The sequence below is a fragment of the Poecilia reticulata genome, chromosome 16, assembly GCF_904066995.2.
Source record: "Poecilia reticulata chromosome 16, P_reticulata-male-v2, whole genome shotgun sequence".
NCBI classification, from domain to species: Eukaryota; Metazoa; Chordata; class Actinopteri; order Cyprinodontiformes; family Poeciliidae; genus Poecilia; species Poecilia reticulata.
In genome coordinates, this window is record NC_088845.1 from 10,768,957 (window position 1) to 10,786,892 (window position 17,936).

At 40.1% G+C, this 17,936-nt stretch overlaps 1 protein-coding gene across 1 annotated transcript; it reads left to right on the forward strand.

Moving 5' to 3' along the window:
- The first annotated feature begins 595 nt into the window (after positions 1–595).
- On the forward strand, positions 596–17,728 carry LOC103477768 (uncharacterized). Its single transcript, XM_008431068.3, has 9 exons — positions 596–740; positions 931–985; positions 7,044–7,394; positions 8,377–8,643; positions 10,724–11,011; positions 11,326–11,439; positions 11,545–11,606; positions 11,756–13,648; positions 14,941–17,728. The coding sequence occupies exons 2-9, from the start codon at positions 949–951 to the stop codon at positions 14,968–14,970; spliced, it is 3,042 nt and encodes a 1,013-aa protein (XP_008429290.1). The 5' UTR covers positions 596–740; positions 931–948; the 3' UTR covers positions 14,971–17,728.
- Positions 17,729–17,936: the final 208 nt, after the last annotated feature.

Consider the following 17,936-nt stretch of genomic DNA (forward strand, 5'->3'; position numbering starts at 1 on the left):
GTCATTCTTAATTACAAGCATGCTTTATTTCACTTCATGTTTGAGTGGTTGGTTTGGCAGTCAGTCAGAGAATAAGAAACAACAAAGCACACTCAAAGTTTGAAGCAGAAAGTTTTTATTTATTCATTTATTTTTATAAAAACACATGCATCTTGTTTTCTAATTATGTAAAAAGTATGAGACATTCAGCTTTGTGGACACTTTCTACGAGACTGGATTTAGCTTTTCTGAAACAGCATCACAGGTTGTCTCTTACAATATAAACCTGGTTACTAAAAATACCATGGCTCAAATCTGGATGATCAGTCAGAAATAAAACCGTCTGAAAACCGTCAACACTCGATTAAAGCAGAAATCATTTTGATGTAACTTAAAATTCAACAGGTAAGATTTCCAGATATTTCTCGTTTGTTACCTGATCATTGACACATTTGAATCAAGAGAAGAAAGGTTTTTCTTAAATAATAAAAACAAATTCACATTGAAACCCCATGGAAAATGATTTGAAAATCGTTTTGATAGCTAATAAAACTTAAACGCACCGTCTGTTAACTGCATGGGTTTCCCAGGAACGCTTTCACTTTCAGTTACGTAAATGTGTCCTGGTCCTTTAAGACACAGGTGTGACTCGGCGGTGACAGGTGAAGCAGACACAGGAAGTTGTCACATTAGGAAGCAAGCAATACATTTGAAGCCGCATCGGTGTAAAAACAACATGAGGAAAGGACGAAAGCATTTTGGTAAGAGTTATACAGCCATTTATAGGCTCGTCTAAATTTTAAAGACGCTGTTTGTGTTGTGTTGAAAACAAAGCAGAATTTGTGAATACATTAGATTTCTCCAATTGTATTTTGTTTTCAAATGACTGCTAAACCTTTAAAAACGCAAACGTTTGCATTTAAAGTAGTTTTGTTTGTTATTTGACCACAGACTGGCCTGACTGACGAAATGAAACGCTGGCTCTCCATCAGTCTGTCTCTGGCAGGTAAAAATCATTTGCTGCATCGGTTTTTTTCTCTTCTTCCTGTTGTATCCATCGAAGTCTCTGAGTAGTTTCGGTAGAGTGTTTACAGTGGAAAAAAAATAAAATAAAAATACACTGAACAAGTGAGGGTTGGACCGCTGAAATATTCCAGACACGTAAATAAAACAGTCGCGGTTCTCGCTCCCAAACCTGCGCGGCTACATTCTTATCTGTGAACCAACCAGTGATGGACGTGATGCCTTTAGGGGGTCAATTACTGGCTCTAAAATCAAATTTCAACGTAGAAATATGTCATCATCGATTTGCAGGGAAACAATTGGTAATTTAAGATGTACAGACATTTTAAAACACAGTAATTACTACTTGTTCTTGGTAAGTTGCCTAGGACAATTAATCATATATAGGAAGTGTTCTTTATGACACTTCTCTTGACTTTCCCCAACTTTCACAATGATTGACTCTCCTAGGTATTCCCTGGCAATGATGTACTAAAAGCTTTAAACTAATTAAATATTTTATTGCAGTAGTGTAAATTATTACTATGGAAAGTTTGATATAAAACAAACTTTTATTCTAACTTACAGTTTTTTATTGGGAGAAAAATATCCCACATTAAGGCATATTTGTTTAAACAAAATCACACCGCAATCGTTTCACTTTTAGATAAGTTGTATTTCTTAAGGCTGAAGCACACTTGGAGAAGGACCTTTTAACTATTTTCTTTTTTTGGCACAATCGCTCGAGATCAGGGGTCTCTTATACTCTCTACTCTTCATCTCACATTGTTGGTCTGCTGCATAAATGAGATTTTGTACTTTATGTTTGTGATGGTAGACATGTCTTTGTTCTATTTGGAGAACACTTTAGTCAAATAGGGGTACTCCAGTCCTTGACACCTACGGGCCTGCAACTTTGATGTTGGTCTGATTGATATTATTTCTTATAAAAATCGACACCTAATTGCCCCACTTCAAGAGCGTGTTCTCTTGTCAAAGGCTCGGTCAAATGGTGGATAGTCGCGCTGGGATGAAAATCAACACCTCTAAACCTCAAACCATGGTCTTGAGTAGAAAAAGGGTAGAGTACTTTCTCTGAGTTGAGAATGAGGATCCTACCCCACGTGGAGGAGTTTATCATAGGGTCTTGTGAATGAATGAGCGGAAAAATACTGCAGGAGGTCGATAAGTGGATTGGTAGGCCATCTGCAGGAGAACTGAATGGAGAAACCCCCAATAAAAAAACAAAGTGATGTTAAATTAAAAGAGAAAAAGAGCTAACTACTTTTCAGCTACATCTCTAAGCCCTGTAAGCTAAAATTGTGCCACCTTAAGTGTCTGTTTAGTTATAAATAATTATTCAACATGAGAAATGGGTGTTAAGAAATAATTAAAGTTTACATAATTATGCTAAAACACTTGCTACGTGCATGAAATCATTCTTTCTCCCTAATGTGTAAAACAAATGGGACCCTTTGACTGTTTTGTGCATTAAATTAAATCCAAACTCATCTTAAGAAAATTAATTGTATTGAAATTTTTAGACAAGTGGTGCAATAGTACGGATTAGGGAAACGATTGGGAGAAATTATTAGGAGGAAAATAAGCTGGCTTTTTTTTGTTCCGCCAAAGTAGTGGTAGTATATTTTAACTGCTGTGTTTTATGTTTGTGAACCAAGAAAATGCAAAACAAACAAAAAAAAAGTATATCAACAAATATCACCTTTTAAGTGTCTGCAGTAAGATGAGCAAAGAAAATTATCTCTAGGAATGTAAATTATATTTTAATTTGTTCATTAGCTAAGGGATGTTGTTCATGCATGACAGATAATAATTGAAGTAATCATTAGCAACATTTTCAAATGATTAAATACACAGTTGGCTGTTGTCTAAAGATCCCACGAAACAGCCATCCAAGCAGAAATGTCTACACAGTTGAATTTTCCTTCTAAATCTCTGCTGTGCCTCTGACACGTGGTTTTCTGGATGAATCAGAGATATAAACCTTTGGACAAACACAAAAACAATTGTTCAAGCTGAAGAGATCGATGGTCGGGATAAAATTTCTTTCTCTTTGGATCAACACAGAAAAACCTTAAGCTCAGCAACAACATATCACATTGGTTCTTTCTGTGATATAAAGTCTGCTTTATTTTAATCAACAGCAGTTGACAACCTGGCCTACAACCCAAGGGTTACATTTCAAGTTAGATTGAAAATGAACATATACACTTTTTTCCTTAATTTTACCCAACTATTAATTAGCCTTCTGGTATTTGTGAAAAGATTTCCCTTGAACGCAGCAATAAACTGCGACATCACTCATGGGTGTTGTTCTCATGACTCATTAGACTTTGAAAATGCAACAAAAGGTTGAAGCATTTAACCCTTTTGTTTATAACTCTTAAGTCAAGTAACTGAGGTTTGCTGTATTTTCTTTTCTCCTTCTGTAAAGGTTGTGCAATAAAAGTCCAGTGAGACCGGTCATGTAGTGGACAGAGGTCTATTAGATGGTTTTATGTGCCAGCAAAATGGCACCACTGGTTCAGGTGACTCTTTCCAGCCTGAACATGCGATACCGTACAACAATAAATCTTTAAGAAACATAAAATGTATTCAGTTTATTGTTTCACAGAACATAATCCCCTAAACATTGACAAACTGTTTAAAGTACCTCGCAAAAGGATTCACATCTCTTAAACCTTTTCACATTTTTACTTGCATATATTTACTGAGATTGTATGTAGTGGAGCAACAGAAAGAAGTACATCATTTCAATTTAAAGAAAAAGGAAAGATGGTTTTTAACTAAAACTGAAATGTAAACCATGACATGCCTTTGATTTTCCCTGAGTCTGTTCTCTGCTGCTACTGCGGGAAGACGGGTTTGGATGCGTCTCTCTACCACCTTTGCACTTCAAGTGACTGAAAAATAGGTCAATCTCAGACAGACTGAATAGAAGAGAAGTTTTTCAGTCTTGCCAAAGATTGTGACACAGCTTAGTTCTGGCTGCATATTTAGTCTCTTTGTTCTAGAAGGTGAACTTCTGGCCAAGCCTCAAGTCTTTTCCAGCGTTTCAACAGGCTTTCTACCTGGATTACCCTGCATTTAGCTCAGTCCATTCACTCAGCCGCGCTGAAGAAAAGCATACCAACAGCATGATGCTGTTTCATATCGTATTTTAGGATTAAAGACCGGAAGACTCTGTTTACTAATTGGGTGACTTCTGTTTACTAAATGGTTGCATTGGAGTGGTATCAAAGGGGCATAAAAAGTATTGTGCACTTCACAGGTTATGCTTTGTTCCTTTTCTCTCCACTAAAAAATAATGTATTACTTTGTACTGACATATTAATTTAATTTTCTGTGAAATACAGACAGGTTTGTTGATGTATCATTACTTTTGTAACATGGTTGCACCAGTTGCTGTGCTCTTCTCTGGGGTTTTTCCTCTCTGCATGAATTGGCAAACTGAGTTTGTACCGAAGCTCATTTCAGGTTGTAGAGGCCTGTTTATTTTTTTTTGTCTGTCACAACTCTTATGCAAGTAAAGTTTGTTTCATCTCTATTTGGCATCAACATGTGGTGAAAGTCATTTTCAAGCTTTGGCAGAATTTTCAGGCTTATTTTTTGCATCAAATCCCACATTGGCTGTGGCTCAAAATACTGTGATCACACTGTGAATTCAACTTGGTACATTTACTTTGCGGGAGTTGTCTTTGAAAGTTTTAGCTTTTGATCCACATACAAAACACTTGACAGTGCACTCATTGCACTCAAGCCCTTTAACCTCCAGTATTGTTACTGAAGTGCTCTACCGAGCAACATAATGTAAGTGGAACCAAATGGGTGGCAATGTTGCGGTCTGCGTGATTTGCAGTGCTACTACTTCTCCACACATTGCATGACGCACATAGAACCTTTTTGTCACAAGCTTACAGTGTCCTCAACATGGCTTGTGGTAAGGAAATGGATCTGGTTCTAGCTTTCTTTCAACATGTTTGTGGTTGAAGCATGATTTCTTCATTCGCATCTTAATTCTGCTATTAAATATGGAGAAGGGCAACGTATTATGTTTAAAAAGCGATTATTTGCGACATAGGTGACAATTCTAATATCTATCCGTTTTCTTGCCAAGGAGGATAGAAACATATGGTTCTCAGATTAAGGTATAAGTCTAAAAATAGAAGCTAGTTGTTTAGCTGTGAATCACAATCCAGACAAACAAGATGGTCAAAGAATGAGGAAGGAAAGATGGCACACCTATGTGTCTACAGCTTTCACAACTCAAACTGACTCTTCAGCATAGTAAAAAGATATGTTCAAGTTGTATTAGAAATTTAAAAATATATTTTTATGCAATACGTAATCCAAAATTTAAAGCATAATCTTACTGCTTTTATTTAAAACAGAAAAGCAACAATATTCCTGCTTCTGCACACCGTCTTAATACAATTATGTTTTCTGTAATATCAATTTGCTATGTTGATTTTGAGGAATAGATTTAATAAAAATATAAACACTTCAGTAGTAGCTTACCTTTTTATATCTATATCTTACCTTAGCAACTACCTTTTAGACTCCTATTCTTTCAAACCAGAAAAGGAATAAGACCAGAGGATATTTACTTATTCTTATCTAGCAACCCTGAATAGGAGTATCTAGTTTATTTACTTTGGATAAACATTATTAGCTTTTTCTTCTTTTGCGCTTTCCTTTGATTTGTTATTTTGTTTGTATTTCCTTTTAATTCCTGTAAAGCACTTTGTATTGCCTTGTTGCTGAAAATGTGCTATGTAAATAAAATTACCTTTACGTTTACCTTTTTGCTCTTCTCCTTTTAAAGACTAACACAGGCCACCAAGCTGTTATTAGATGGTTAATTAGCTGACGATCTGCATTGTAGCTACTCTGCAGTAAGCTGCTAGTTTTTTGACAGCTTAATAAATAAAGCATGCTGTGCTTCCTGTGAGAGGAATGTTTTGCTGCTTTCTCAGTCAGCTAACCAACAGTGAGCAACTCAAGGTGGGATAAGGGGCAGTGCTGCATCACGCCTCAAACAGCCAGAGAAAACTCTGGAGGATGTGACACTTTCTCCTGCATTTCATTGAGAGGACTTTAAAACCACAGGAGTGTTATGACAACATTTTATTTATACCTCAAATGGAGCCAGACCTACTGCTTGTGAAGATGAGTAAAAAGCTTTAAAAGCAATATTTTGTCGTTTCAGAAGGATAATCAGTCGGTATTCTTTAAATCCCCACTGAATAAGGTATCAATTTTGCTCGTCTAACAGACCACTTCCAAAATTATAGGTACCTTAGGCAATTATTGTTAACTTAAATGGAACTGGAGCATTTGTTTAAAAATGCATTATTGATTTTTATGTTTAACTCTAGGAATGTAAGTATTTGTTAGTAACCACTTTTTATGTGTTGTAAATATAACATTATACAGGGGGCCATTTTCTTAGCTACTCTTCAAAATTGAAAGAACAAGAAAAGATTACATTTGCATTTTATAGCTCTCAATATGTTAATTGAGCAGGTTAGAAAAATTAAAAACCATGACAAGCAAGGTTGGACAAGCATTGAAGCTCACCTCGCCACCATGGACAGCTGCGAAGACTGAAGAAGAGGAAAAATCTCAGAAGTTTACTATTGAAACTGATACCAATTACACTGAACTAAAAGATTTTTAGTGCAGACTATGCAACCACAGTAAAAACTGTACATTTATATGTTTAATCACCAAGGGAAGAAAATAAATGTCATTCACTCTTTCACCACGTTAGAAGTCATTTAATTACAAATAGAACTTTAATGGTGAAACGGTTTATATGTTTCCTAAAGCATGCAAAAGATGGGTTTTGGTACCTTTTAATAGGTCATTTTAAAGGCTGAGTAACTTTTATGTATCCATCAGTTTGTACGTCATACGGTAATACTTCTGATGTAGCTCCACCTGGTGGTGGTTTTATTATCTACCCAAACAAAAGTCGATACCAGATCTTTTGTACTTTGCATAATTTTTTTAATGTTACTCCTTTATTTTTCTTTTAGTTCTCCTTTCTGCCAAAGTCCTGGCACAGAACCCAGTGCCAATCAACTTCATCCCAGCCCTGGTGCAGGTCCAAACAGGCAGTGAGATCGTGTTCACAGTGAAGGTTGACGCTGCTGTCTTCTCCATGTCATGGGCGTACCAAACCGGAGCTACTCTGGCTTTGTGGACCCAATCTGGCACTTCTGACAACAGCGTGCCTCAGTTCCTAGGCAGACTCTCCATCAGTACCACCCAACTTCGAATCAGAGCTGCTCAGCTGAACGACGCAGGGTTCTACACAGTGGAGGTGGTGCCCACCTCTTCCACAAACCTGGTGAAAAACTCCCAATCCGTGGAGCTGAAGGTGTTTGGTAAGAAATGAAGAAGTGGGTCGGAACAAAAATAAAGAAGGGGTGGTGTATGTGAGACAGTGTATGAGGGAGCAAAGAGAGAAGATGGAGACTTTGAGGGGGTGTGAATTAATCTGGGAGGTATAATGAAATTAGTGACCCACAGACAGTCAGGTAAGAGTATTGAAAAAGGAGGAGGGGAGGAAGCGATTGGCTACAGGCTTTATGCCAATTAAAACCCATTTGATATGCAGAACCCATGCTCTTAAATGTCTAATGTCATCTAAAAGCAGTGCTGCACATAGACAGTAGATATGTATTTGCATTCATTTATATTCAGCACTGTAATGGAGCCTGAACAGCTGAGTGTCTCTTTATTTCCACCCCACACTGAAAGGATGACACACAGTCTCACTCTCCCCTCTCGGCAATACTAGGATGGACGGGTGACCGTATTATCTGAAGCACTAAGGTCACGTTTTTCCATACCAGTCCTTGAGCTGGACTCTGAACATCCTGCTTGCTCACTTGATGCTCTTTGGAATCAGAGGCTGCTTAAATCCTTAAATATGAAATGCTCCTGCTGAGTCACACTTATGCGGATGCTCTGAGAAAGTAATTAGGGCTGTTTAGTACTGGCTCTAATGTTTTTGTTTGTTTGCTGTTGCTGCCGCGGTTCCTCTACTCTCGGTGCTCTGTCCTCTATCCATACGCCCCCTCTTGTCCCCGTCCAATTATTTAACTTAGGCAGACTGCCAGGAGGCATCTTGGCTACCACCCGCATCGTTTGCCCTCTTATTCACCATCTGTGCTTCTAGCTAAATGCTGTCCCTTCTCAGCCCTTTCTTGCTTTGATTACAACAAATTATCCTCTGCAGAAACGGCAAACTGCTCCCTATTGTTCCATAGCTCCAACTTTTGTAGTGTGCTCTCAGGCTGCAAATCTGCGTTTACTGTTCTGTTTTGTTGAGCTCTAGGTAAAATGTTTGTATTCTGTTTGCAGACCCGGTAGCTGGGGTAAGTCTGACTGTCCCTTCAGCGGCAGTGGAGGAGAAAAACGTGTCCCTGAGTTGCACGTGGACCGGTGGGACTGAAGTTACGGCCCAGTGGAAGAAAGATGGCAAAGCCATCACACCCGATTCCAGAATCACCATCTCCGGTGGCTTTTTAGTAATCAACCCAGCCAGACGTGATGATGCCGGGGAGTACTCTTGCACCGCCAGCAACAATGTCAGCGCCCAGACTTCCACAAAGAGCCTCACTGTCTACTGTGAGTTTACACTGACCAAGACAAGAGGCGGCTAATCTGCTGTGACCACAACAAATGGCAGAGGCTTATCTCCCTATCCACATTGCACTGCACGCTGCGTGCTGAATTACGCCCGGATTGCACAAGACATCCTTCCAGAAGCTCACAGTGTTGCTTCTGGCTTTGTCCTGATCACATCATTAATTCTGATACGATCCTCTTGCAGCAGAATATCTCACTGCCATTCTTATGCAATGCATCATTGTCCTTTTAGATCAGAAAAATGGTCCCTTTAACTAATAGAAAAAAAAAGGAAAAGGCTCAAAACATTTCGGGTCTGGTAGATGGAAGGCAAATAAAAATTGAGTGTCTTTATTTTACCCTGCGGTGCAAAAACAAAAAAATAATCCTTGAGAGGAATTGGTTGCAGCGAAAATATGTGATTTAACTGATCACTGAACCTTTTGCTTTCCTGCTGCCTGATTATAGCTTATAAATCTTGAAGTGCAACTAATGATCATTTTCAACCTCAATTCATTTCTTGTTTTATTTTTTTTAAATAATTGGTCAGTCTATAATTTAACAGCGAAATTGTGAAAAATGTCTTTTACCAGGTTGATGACGCCTTAGAAATCGCTTTCAGGCCAACATGATTTGCAGTGGTGCCGTCATATTTTACATGGACAGAAAGTGGTCAGTTGTTTTGTAATTCAAAGGCACATTGCAACCTTTAGTGACTATGAGGTTTATAAACACATTTGAGAGGCAGATCTCATGTCATCTGTGGATTCTGATTTTAGTTCTGCTTTAGGTTGTTGTACATGAATAAAACACACAGCGTGGAAGAAGGTGGTTTGGTCAACCAAAATGAACCTTTTACGTGCAAGGTGGTACATGCAGTGAGAATTGAGCATTGCTCATAATACTACATGCACAATAAAACATAATTTCTTGTAGCTAAGTGCAGTTCAATCCTGGAGGAAAGCCTGTTAGCGGGTACACATAGCTTCAGATTTGAGTGCAAGTTCACCTTCCATCACAAAAACAACCATAAACATAAAGTTAAATGCAGTGATTTAGAGCAAAGTATTTTTTATGGATATTATATGCTTTTATATATATTTTCAGTTTCATTTCATTTCACAATGCACCAGTTTCTATCACAGAAGATCCCAAGATAATGTGTTAAAGTTTGTGGTTCTGTTGTGATAAGGAGCGGAAAAGGTTTAAAGTGTGCTTACCATGTAGGCCACTGCTGAATTCACCAAATGAAAACATGAGAAATGTAAACATGCAAATAGTTTTCTTTGTAAAATATTCTTTAAGGAAATAAACTCCCAGGCTTACTGATAACAGTCTTGTCTAATACATGTTTTAGTACAAGAAAATAGTTCTTCTTGCTAGATAGATGTGACTTTTGTAACATATTTTGACATACTCTGGTCCTACTGTTGGTTAGACCTACCTCTTGGCTAACATTCACCCTGCATTGTGCAAAATTTATTTGTTATGCTCAGTTTGTAGACTACACATCAAGTTGAAGTATCTTTGGGAGATCTGAAACAAAAGGAAGTGAATGCCTTCAGAAAGATTTAAACACCTGTTTTTGCTTTGAAATTGTGGACAGCTGCTCACAGACTTATAATGAAAAATACTTTTCTTTCAAGATGAATCTGAGGCATGTCAGACAGTGGAAAATATGACAGGATTTGAACAATTTTTGAACACACAACACACATAGGACCTGACTTTTTTTTAGCAACAAAAAAACCCAAATAGCGTCTTCTGTCTTGGTTCCTTTCCAATATGAAGTTTTTTTTAATTTTTATGGAAATGTTCACCTTAAATCCCACAGAAAATACAGTTTTTAAATTCTGAAACAAAACACAGAGCGACCGTCTCTCGCTCATTAGCTGAGAAAGATCAAAGAGGGTTAACTGCAGTGATTAAGACTAATGAGGTAACTAAAGGCCTTAACTTACACAGCAATTCCCCCTTCAGCAGAACATGTCATTTGTCAATCACCGCTTTTTAAAGCATCACTTGGTCTTTGAATTATGTCATGTTTGGTAATAAATGTTTTGTGATCATAACCGGCCAGATGGACCCGACACCCCTGTCCTGACTGTCGACTCCCCAAAAAAATGCGTCGGTGGAGGGGACGTGTTGGTGGGCCAGGCGGTGCGTCTCACCTGCACGTCTACCTCGCTGCCCTCTGCCACGTTCTCATGGCAACGTGACGGACAGCCCGTCTCATCCGGGGCTCAAGACAGCGGGGTGCTCAGTCTCCAGACCTTCTCGACTAATGAGAGCGGCCGGTACGTGTGCACGGCCACAAACGGCGTCACCAGGGGCACGTCGACACAGAGCTACAACTTGGCAGTTGTGGGTGAGTTATGGTGAATGTTTGCCTCTGTGACCGATGATGGTCTCGGTTGGTTTTAGGAGTTGCTGCTGTATCCGTCTTTGCGACAGGAGAGGGACAGGGAGCATCCTGGGAGATTGATCTAGTGAGATTGTGGTCAAAGTCGTTCAGTGACTCAGCTCTCTCCTTTTGGGCCTTTTCTACTGTCGCTTCCTTCCTGTAGTTACTTCCTCATCCCTTTGTTCTTTCTTCCTTCCATCCTCTCTCTTGTCTGTCTGAGCTCCAGAATCATTACCTTTATTAATACACCCTCTACGACTCCCTTCTCTCTGTTTCAGATGTTTGTTTTGATGGAGGGGAAGTTGCAGGGATTGTGATCGGCGCTTTCCTGGGCCTCCTAATCATTGTGCTTCTTATTTTGTTCCTCGTTGTTTTTGTGCGAAGGAGAAGAGGTAAGTCTGAGGTCAAACAGGCGTCGTAATTTTTTTTATGCTCATTTCTAATGTGACAGTAATTTTCTTGCCCTGAGATGTCAATTTATTCTTTTGTTATTACAGAACGGGAACAACGAAGAAATGCTGTGTTTGCTCCGAAGACAGATCCAATTCAAAGACCTCTTGTAAGCCACCACAAAGTTTACACATGATTCACTATTGATTTTGTCTTTATTCTGTCGTTACGATGCCGCTGAAGGCCCCTTCACAAATAGACCCTATCTTTCTTTTGCTCTCTCTTCCATGCCCTCATTTATCACCTGCTCACTTCAAGCCTCCAGATCCTCAAACTAATGGTGTATGGAATTTGGACCAAGGTCTCCAGCCTCCGCTCCATCAGACGAACAGGCAAGCAAGCCAACCTGAGCGCTTAATCACCAACAACCTTGAAACCCAGGCAAGCCCACAGGCGCAGACTCTGAACAGGCAGCGTGACTTTGACGTTCAGCAAAATGATAGCCTCACTCGCACAAACCAACTTCCGCAAAATCTTACCTCATACCCAAACGATGGCTTTGACAATCCAGCTTTCACACACATGGATTCTCAGAATGTAAACGCGGCTTCGAACATGCAGCAGCAACAGCAGCAGCAAAATCCAAACGTTCTGATTCAGGCTATACCTGGGCAGGGTGGCAATCAGCCTCCAGCAGTTCAAGTCAGCCTCAATACACAGCCGAACTCTAATAATCCAAACAACAATGCTCACATACCCACTATTAATGTCAACCTCAACTCTTATCCAGGCAATGGCCAACAGGCTCTGCAAGAAAGTTCTTCTCCTCCAAGTAATCAAGGCTTTAATGGTGTTCCACAAATACAAAACAACTTCAGAGACATGAGGCGGTTAGATGCTGCAACTCAAGGAGGACGATCCTATCCAAGTAACCACAGACTAAATGGTCATGTTAATCCAGCTTTTCAAGATGAAGCTGGATTTATTCCAACTGGATACACACATTTTAATAACAATCTGACTTCCCAGCGAAATGAAAACACACAGACCTATCAGCAGGAGCCAGAGCCTCATAGAAGGCCAGACAGAGAGTCAAGACAACACGAGTCAACACCGAGGTCCAGGCAGAGACAGACCCCATGGGACCTTCTCAGAGGAACGCCAGCATACCCCAGCGGAACGCCCCAAAGAGCACAAATGCAAGCTGAAGCTGATTCAGATTACAGTGCAGAGTACACCGTCCGTCCTCCCGTACGAGAGGGACGGACACTAAACAGACTGCCGCCTCAGAGCCAAGCCGATACGCGGCGTAGAACTCCTCCGAGGCGCGATCCACCCTCAGAGGACAGTCGAACACAGACCTATCATGCTGCTGATCATCCTCCAAATGCTAATAATGTTACGCTCCCCGAGCGCTCACACCACACACAGAGAAACCCCCGTGCAGACAGGGAAAGGTCTCCGCGAGACATCAGAGGTAGCCAGACTGCCCTCAGGCAGGAAACTACTCACAGCAATAACCCCCAGGCATCGCCTCTCATGAGCCAGCAGGCCTCTGCAGGCCACGCTGTTGTGTTGCAAGGACCCGCCGCACAACAGGGACTTGCTCCATCGCAGGGCACAGATACGAGAGCTTTGGCTGATCCTAATCACCTTCAGCAGCCCCACACAGCACAACAAAACATAGCTGCTGCAGCCCAAACACGGCGAGGTCAGACACAGCCTGTTACGCCTGGTGCCATCCAGCCGCGTCAGGGGGGTGCCGATCCAGTCCCAGTGCCTCCTGCCCAGCACAATCCCAGTAACCTAACCCAGGCTGCAGTGAGAACCCACACTGAGAGGGCTCAAGTATTTAAAAATCGGAGAGAGCAAACTCAGGCGGCCCTGATCCACTCTGGCACAGTGCAGACTCAAGCGCCTGCTGCTGGAGGTCAACAGCCACCTCCGCCTCCTCCTCCTATCCCTCTGGCACAGTTTCAAGCCCTTCCCAAGACACACACCCAACACAAATCCCCAACAAGGATTCCACAGCCCCTCAGACAGAACGTGCCAGCAGCTCAGCGGCAGCACGGTGCGCCTCGCCACACCACCACGATGCCTCGCAACCATCACCATCACCATCATCCTGGCCACGCGCAGGCAGGCGCACACCGGCACGGCCATGTGCACGCTCACGACCACAGGCGCCCCGCCAATGTCGCTGCGTGGCAGGTGAGTATCCATAAAGATGGCAGGCAGCAGATGCCATATGGTTAATGATCGTATTATTTTCTCCAGCATGTGGTCCTCTCTCAGATGTGCACCTATAGCAAATGCTTGCTGTGTTTGTGAGTTATTATTAGCTCATTTTCATTCTTCCCAGCAGTTTGTGTTTTTCTCTATTCTGTTTATCTTTTTCTGCATATATGAAATCATCTGTTAGCTTGCAGTGCTTTGCAAAAGTATAAATCTTTTACATGTCAATTTTGTCACATTCTAATCACAAAATTCAGTTTATTGTATATGTACAATAAACTGCAGTAGATCAATACAGTGTAGCTACAGTTGTAAACTAGAAACAAAAACTTGTGATTTTGTTAATATTTTACAAATGAAAGGTTTGGCATGTACCCATTTGGGCTATGTCTCAGCCAGCTTTGCACTTTAAGAGACAAAACATTTTACCTCTTCTCCTTTGCAAAATAACTTTTGTTCACACAAACGGATGCTCTGTCAGATATGACTGAGATCTATGTGTGAACAAAATGTTCTTGCCACTGATTTTCAATAGTACTTAGATCTGGACTTTGACTAGACCCTTCCAACAAATGAGTATGCTTTGATCTAATCTGCTGGGAGCTGAATCTCTTCCCCAGTTTCATCTTGTGCAGACTCTCACTAAGTTTCGTTTATGTTTATTTTCTGATTTATTTGTTTTTTCTGAAAAAGAAAAAAAAAATCTTCCACGTTTGCTGTTTCCGCTGCAAGATTTGTGGCTAGCTTTAAACAGGACTTCTTGTGGTTTGATTTGAACAGTAGCGTTTTCCAGCCACTTTTTCCATAGAAGTCAGTTTTGTGGACTGTAAAAAAACATAATAAATTCTTACACCTAAGCTGTGGATCTTCGTGGTTCATCCAGAGTCACCATGCACATATTGGCTGATAATTACTGCATTGGTTGCATTGTATTTTTTTAAAGGTACTAAAGGTGGCACTACACTTTTCAGAATTTTATTTGTAAAACATCTTGACATGAAACATGAATTTTTTTCTCTTATTTATGCTCTGCTCAATAAAACACACTGAAATGTTTGGTTGTAATGTGACAAAATGTACAAAAATACAGTAGAATACAGTATGAATACTTTTGCAGGGCCCTATATGTCTTTTCAGTATCGTCTTCACACCTACAAAACTGTCCTTACTCCTTTGTGTTTGTGAGACTAGTTTATCATAGTAGCTGTGTGACTGCTGCTTCCTCTGCATGACATGTTGCCAATGAGGGCCTTGTTGTGTCTTTCCAGCAACAAGCCCACAGAGGAAGACCAAGATGATGACAGATGTCAGCAGACGAGGCTCTACAACTATCCCGCATGCGCTGTCACAAACAAACAGCTGACAGACGTGATCTAATATTCCGCCAAGCAGGACCGACTCCGCAGAGTCTGCTTTCCAAAAAGGCTGTCATTCTCTGAAAGCCGGTGCAACCTCTGCGAAAGGAGTGAACACACCACCCATGGGGATATTAAGCTTTCAGTATTTCCTTTAAAAGAAATGTGCAACCTTTGAGAATTTACGAAATCAGATTATCTGAACGATGCTTAAGTTCCAACTAAAAAGCGGCACTAACAGGGCAGCTCACTGTTCCACGGACCCGGATGTTTTGTTTCTGGTTTGACTCTCAACTTGCTGCTCGTATATCAAAATTTGCCCAGAGTCTGCTCAAAGAAAAGTTTAATGATCAATGGCTCCTGACCATGTTCGCATCCTACCATCCATTCATCAACACAACTAAATAACACACCTGTGATAAATTGCACGAGAAGCACTTGCATGAATATCTGTGAACACCTGAGCTAGCAGTGACAGACGATAAATGGAAAAGGGACCCCGGTGGAAGACGGACTCGGCTGCCGGTAGTGGTGACAGTTATGAAAGAAGAAATTAGCAGTAGGGGTGGTCTTGACTCGCACTGAGCTATTTATTTTGTGCCTTCTGTTAGCGGATGCCTCTTCTGACACTTCTCAATTAAGAGGATTCGCCTCACTGGTGCTCGGAAATAACGCTCAGCTTCACAAGAAGGGGGATCCCGTGAACGGATGGGCGCTTATTAATTAAATGCTTTTATGTGACTTAAATGGCTCGGAAAATAATCGCACTGAACCATGAATGGGGTCAGCACAAAGACCTGAAACTGTCCTGCGTTTCTGCTGGAAAAAGCAGAGTTGTCATTTTACTGGGTCATGTACATATTTTTCTTTTACTGTTTATGTATTTATTGATTTATAATGGCTATATTTTCTAAGCTAAATGGTGTCTTTGTAGATTGGCAATTTGGAATAATACCACCTTCCACAGCAGAAGAATTATAAACTGCGGTGTGCATGTCTAAAGCTGCAGCTCCAGTTTATTTGCAGAAAGTACTCAAATGTGTTGTTTTGCTCTTGAGGAAGTGAGCTCTCTCAAGTAGTCAGGAGCAGTCAGTGTTTTACTTGCTGTTGACGGCTGTCTGAATTGTCTCAGACTGGCATTAATTTTCAGAAGAGACTCAATCACACAGCTAATCACAGTAGGCCACAAATTAAAGAGGATCTTAAACAAATTGTATAGCAGTGATGGTGAATGCTATGCTCACTTTCATCACCTTTGTTAGTAATTCTCTATTAGATCCAAGGTGTGGATTAAGACCCCTAGGAAGCTGTATGGCTACGTTTTTTGTGACATATTTTTAAAACCAGCCCCATATGTGGGTTCAAAGCTTGCAAAACTGTAGTGTATGTCATGTGCATTGCTTTAATGATCTAACAACTCTGGGTTGCCTCTACAAAACATTTCTAACGTTAGCAATGAGAGTCAAAGTGGAAGAGAGACTGTGTTAGCTGCTGCTTCCTGTCAGTGTCTGTCCTGGGGAAAGCAGCTGAAATACTAGTTATTCAATATTTCGACATTCAAAGCAGGTTTATGAAGCTGAAGAACACGTTTTTCTATATTTTTCCCACTTGTAGAGTCTTCAAGAAGAAGTAAGATAGAGTAAAAATGCTATCACAAGCTAATCACTTCAGCAAACTAAGCCACATGAGCCAAATATGTCTGCAGAAACAAAATGGTATTCTGCAGAAACCACAAGTTTGACTAAATGTGTCATAGTCAAACAAATGTTTGTTGCCTTATTGTAAACACCACTGATGAGTGAGTTAAGTGGGACATGCACAATACTTATGCGGACCCTATAATACTGATGAAATTTAACATTCTGTTTTACTGCACTATGGATCTACTGAGCTTCCAAGCATAAACATGGCACAAATTTTAATGGATTATTTGGTTGGAACTGTTCAGAAAAAAAATAATTTTCCTAAATACCTCATGTCTGGATCAGGAACAAAACCTAATGCAAGATGACTGTTTACAAAAAAAAAGTATGTGCTTATTTACACCAACTCTGTATTTGGCCAGAGAAGCTGCATGATAAAAATGTAATTGGATGGATTTTAAAATCGCATGGTTTTGTAACACCAGTGTTAAATAGAGAATTATTAACAGACTGCAGACTGACATGCAACAATGTAAATACCTTCTGCTATTTACATAGTGAAGATAATGTAGAAGTTTATAAAATAGTGCAGATGAATAAGATGTGCTATTGAGCTGGCTGAGCTTTTCAGTGCAGGTAAAATGGTGGCTGCTCATGATTACTACTTAATTTTTCACTACTTTAAAAAAGGTTTTACCCCTACTGTATCTCAGTTAGACTAGATTTACAGATCACAAGACCAAAAAACACAAGGCCAAAGGTGTCTTATATTTTTCGAAATAATTTTTCACTGGCTTTGCAAAAGATGTGAGTAAAAATTAGCCCAAAGGACGTTAATATCTTAATTTTAAAGAAACATCACTAATATGCCAGGTATTCACTTAATCACTGCCTTATAATGTATGATTAGCCTCATAAATGATACTCATAACCAGATCATACAGTTTGTAATGCCACAGTTGCCTTATTTTTTAATTTTTTGTGGGGGGGTTGTACATTGCTTTGGGTTTTTGAGATATCTGTTTTTAATAAAGATTTTTGTTACTGGTGTCTCCATATAGGTGCTATGGATTTCAAGGAATTACTGTCATCACAGTGGAGTCTCTCATCTCTCCTATTCACAAGAGATTTGCACTTGCAAAAATATTTTATTTAGCTCTTTCCAAAGGGAATTCAACCTGCCAAACATGATATTCTTTTCATTTTCTGCACAAAAAAAACATAAAATAAAATCTCCTCAAGCATGCAGACAAGAAGTCAGTCCAC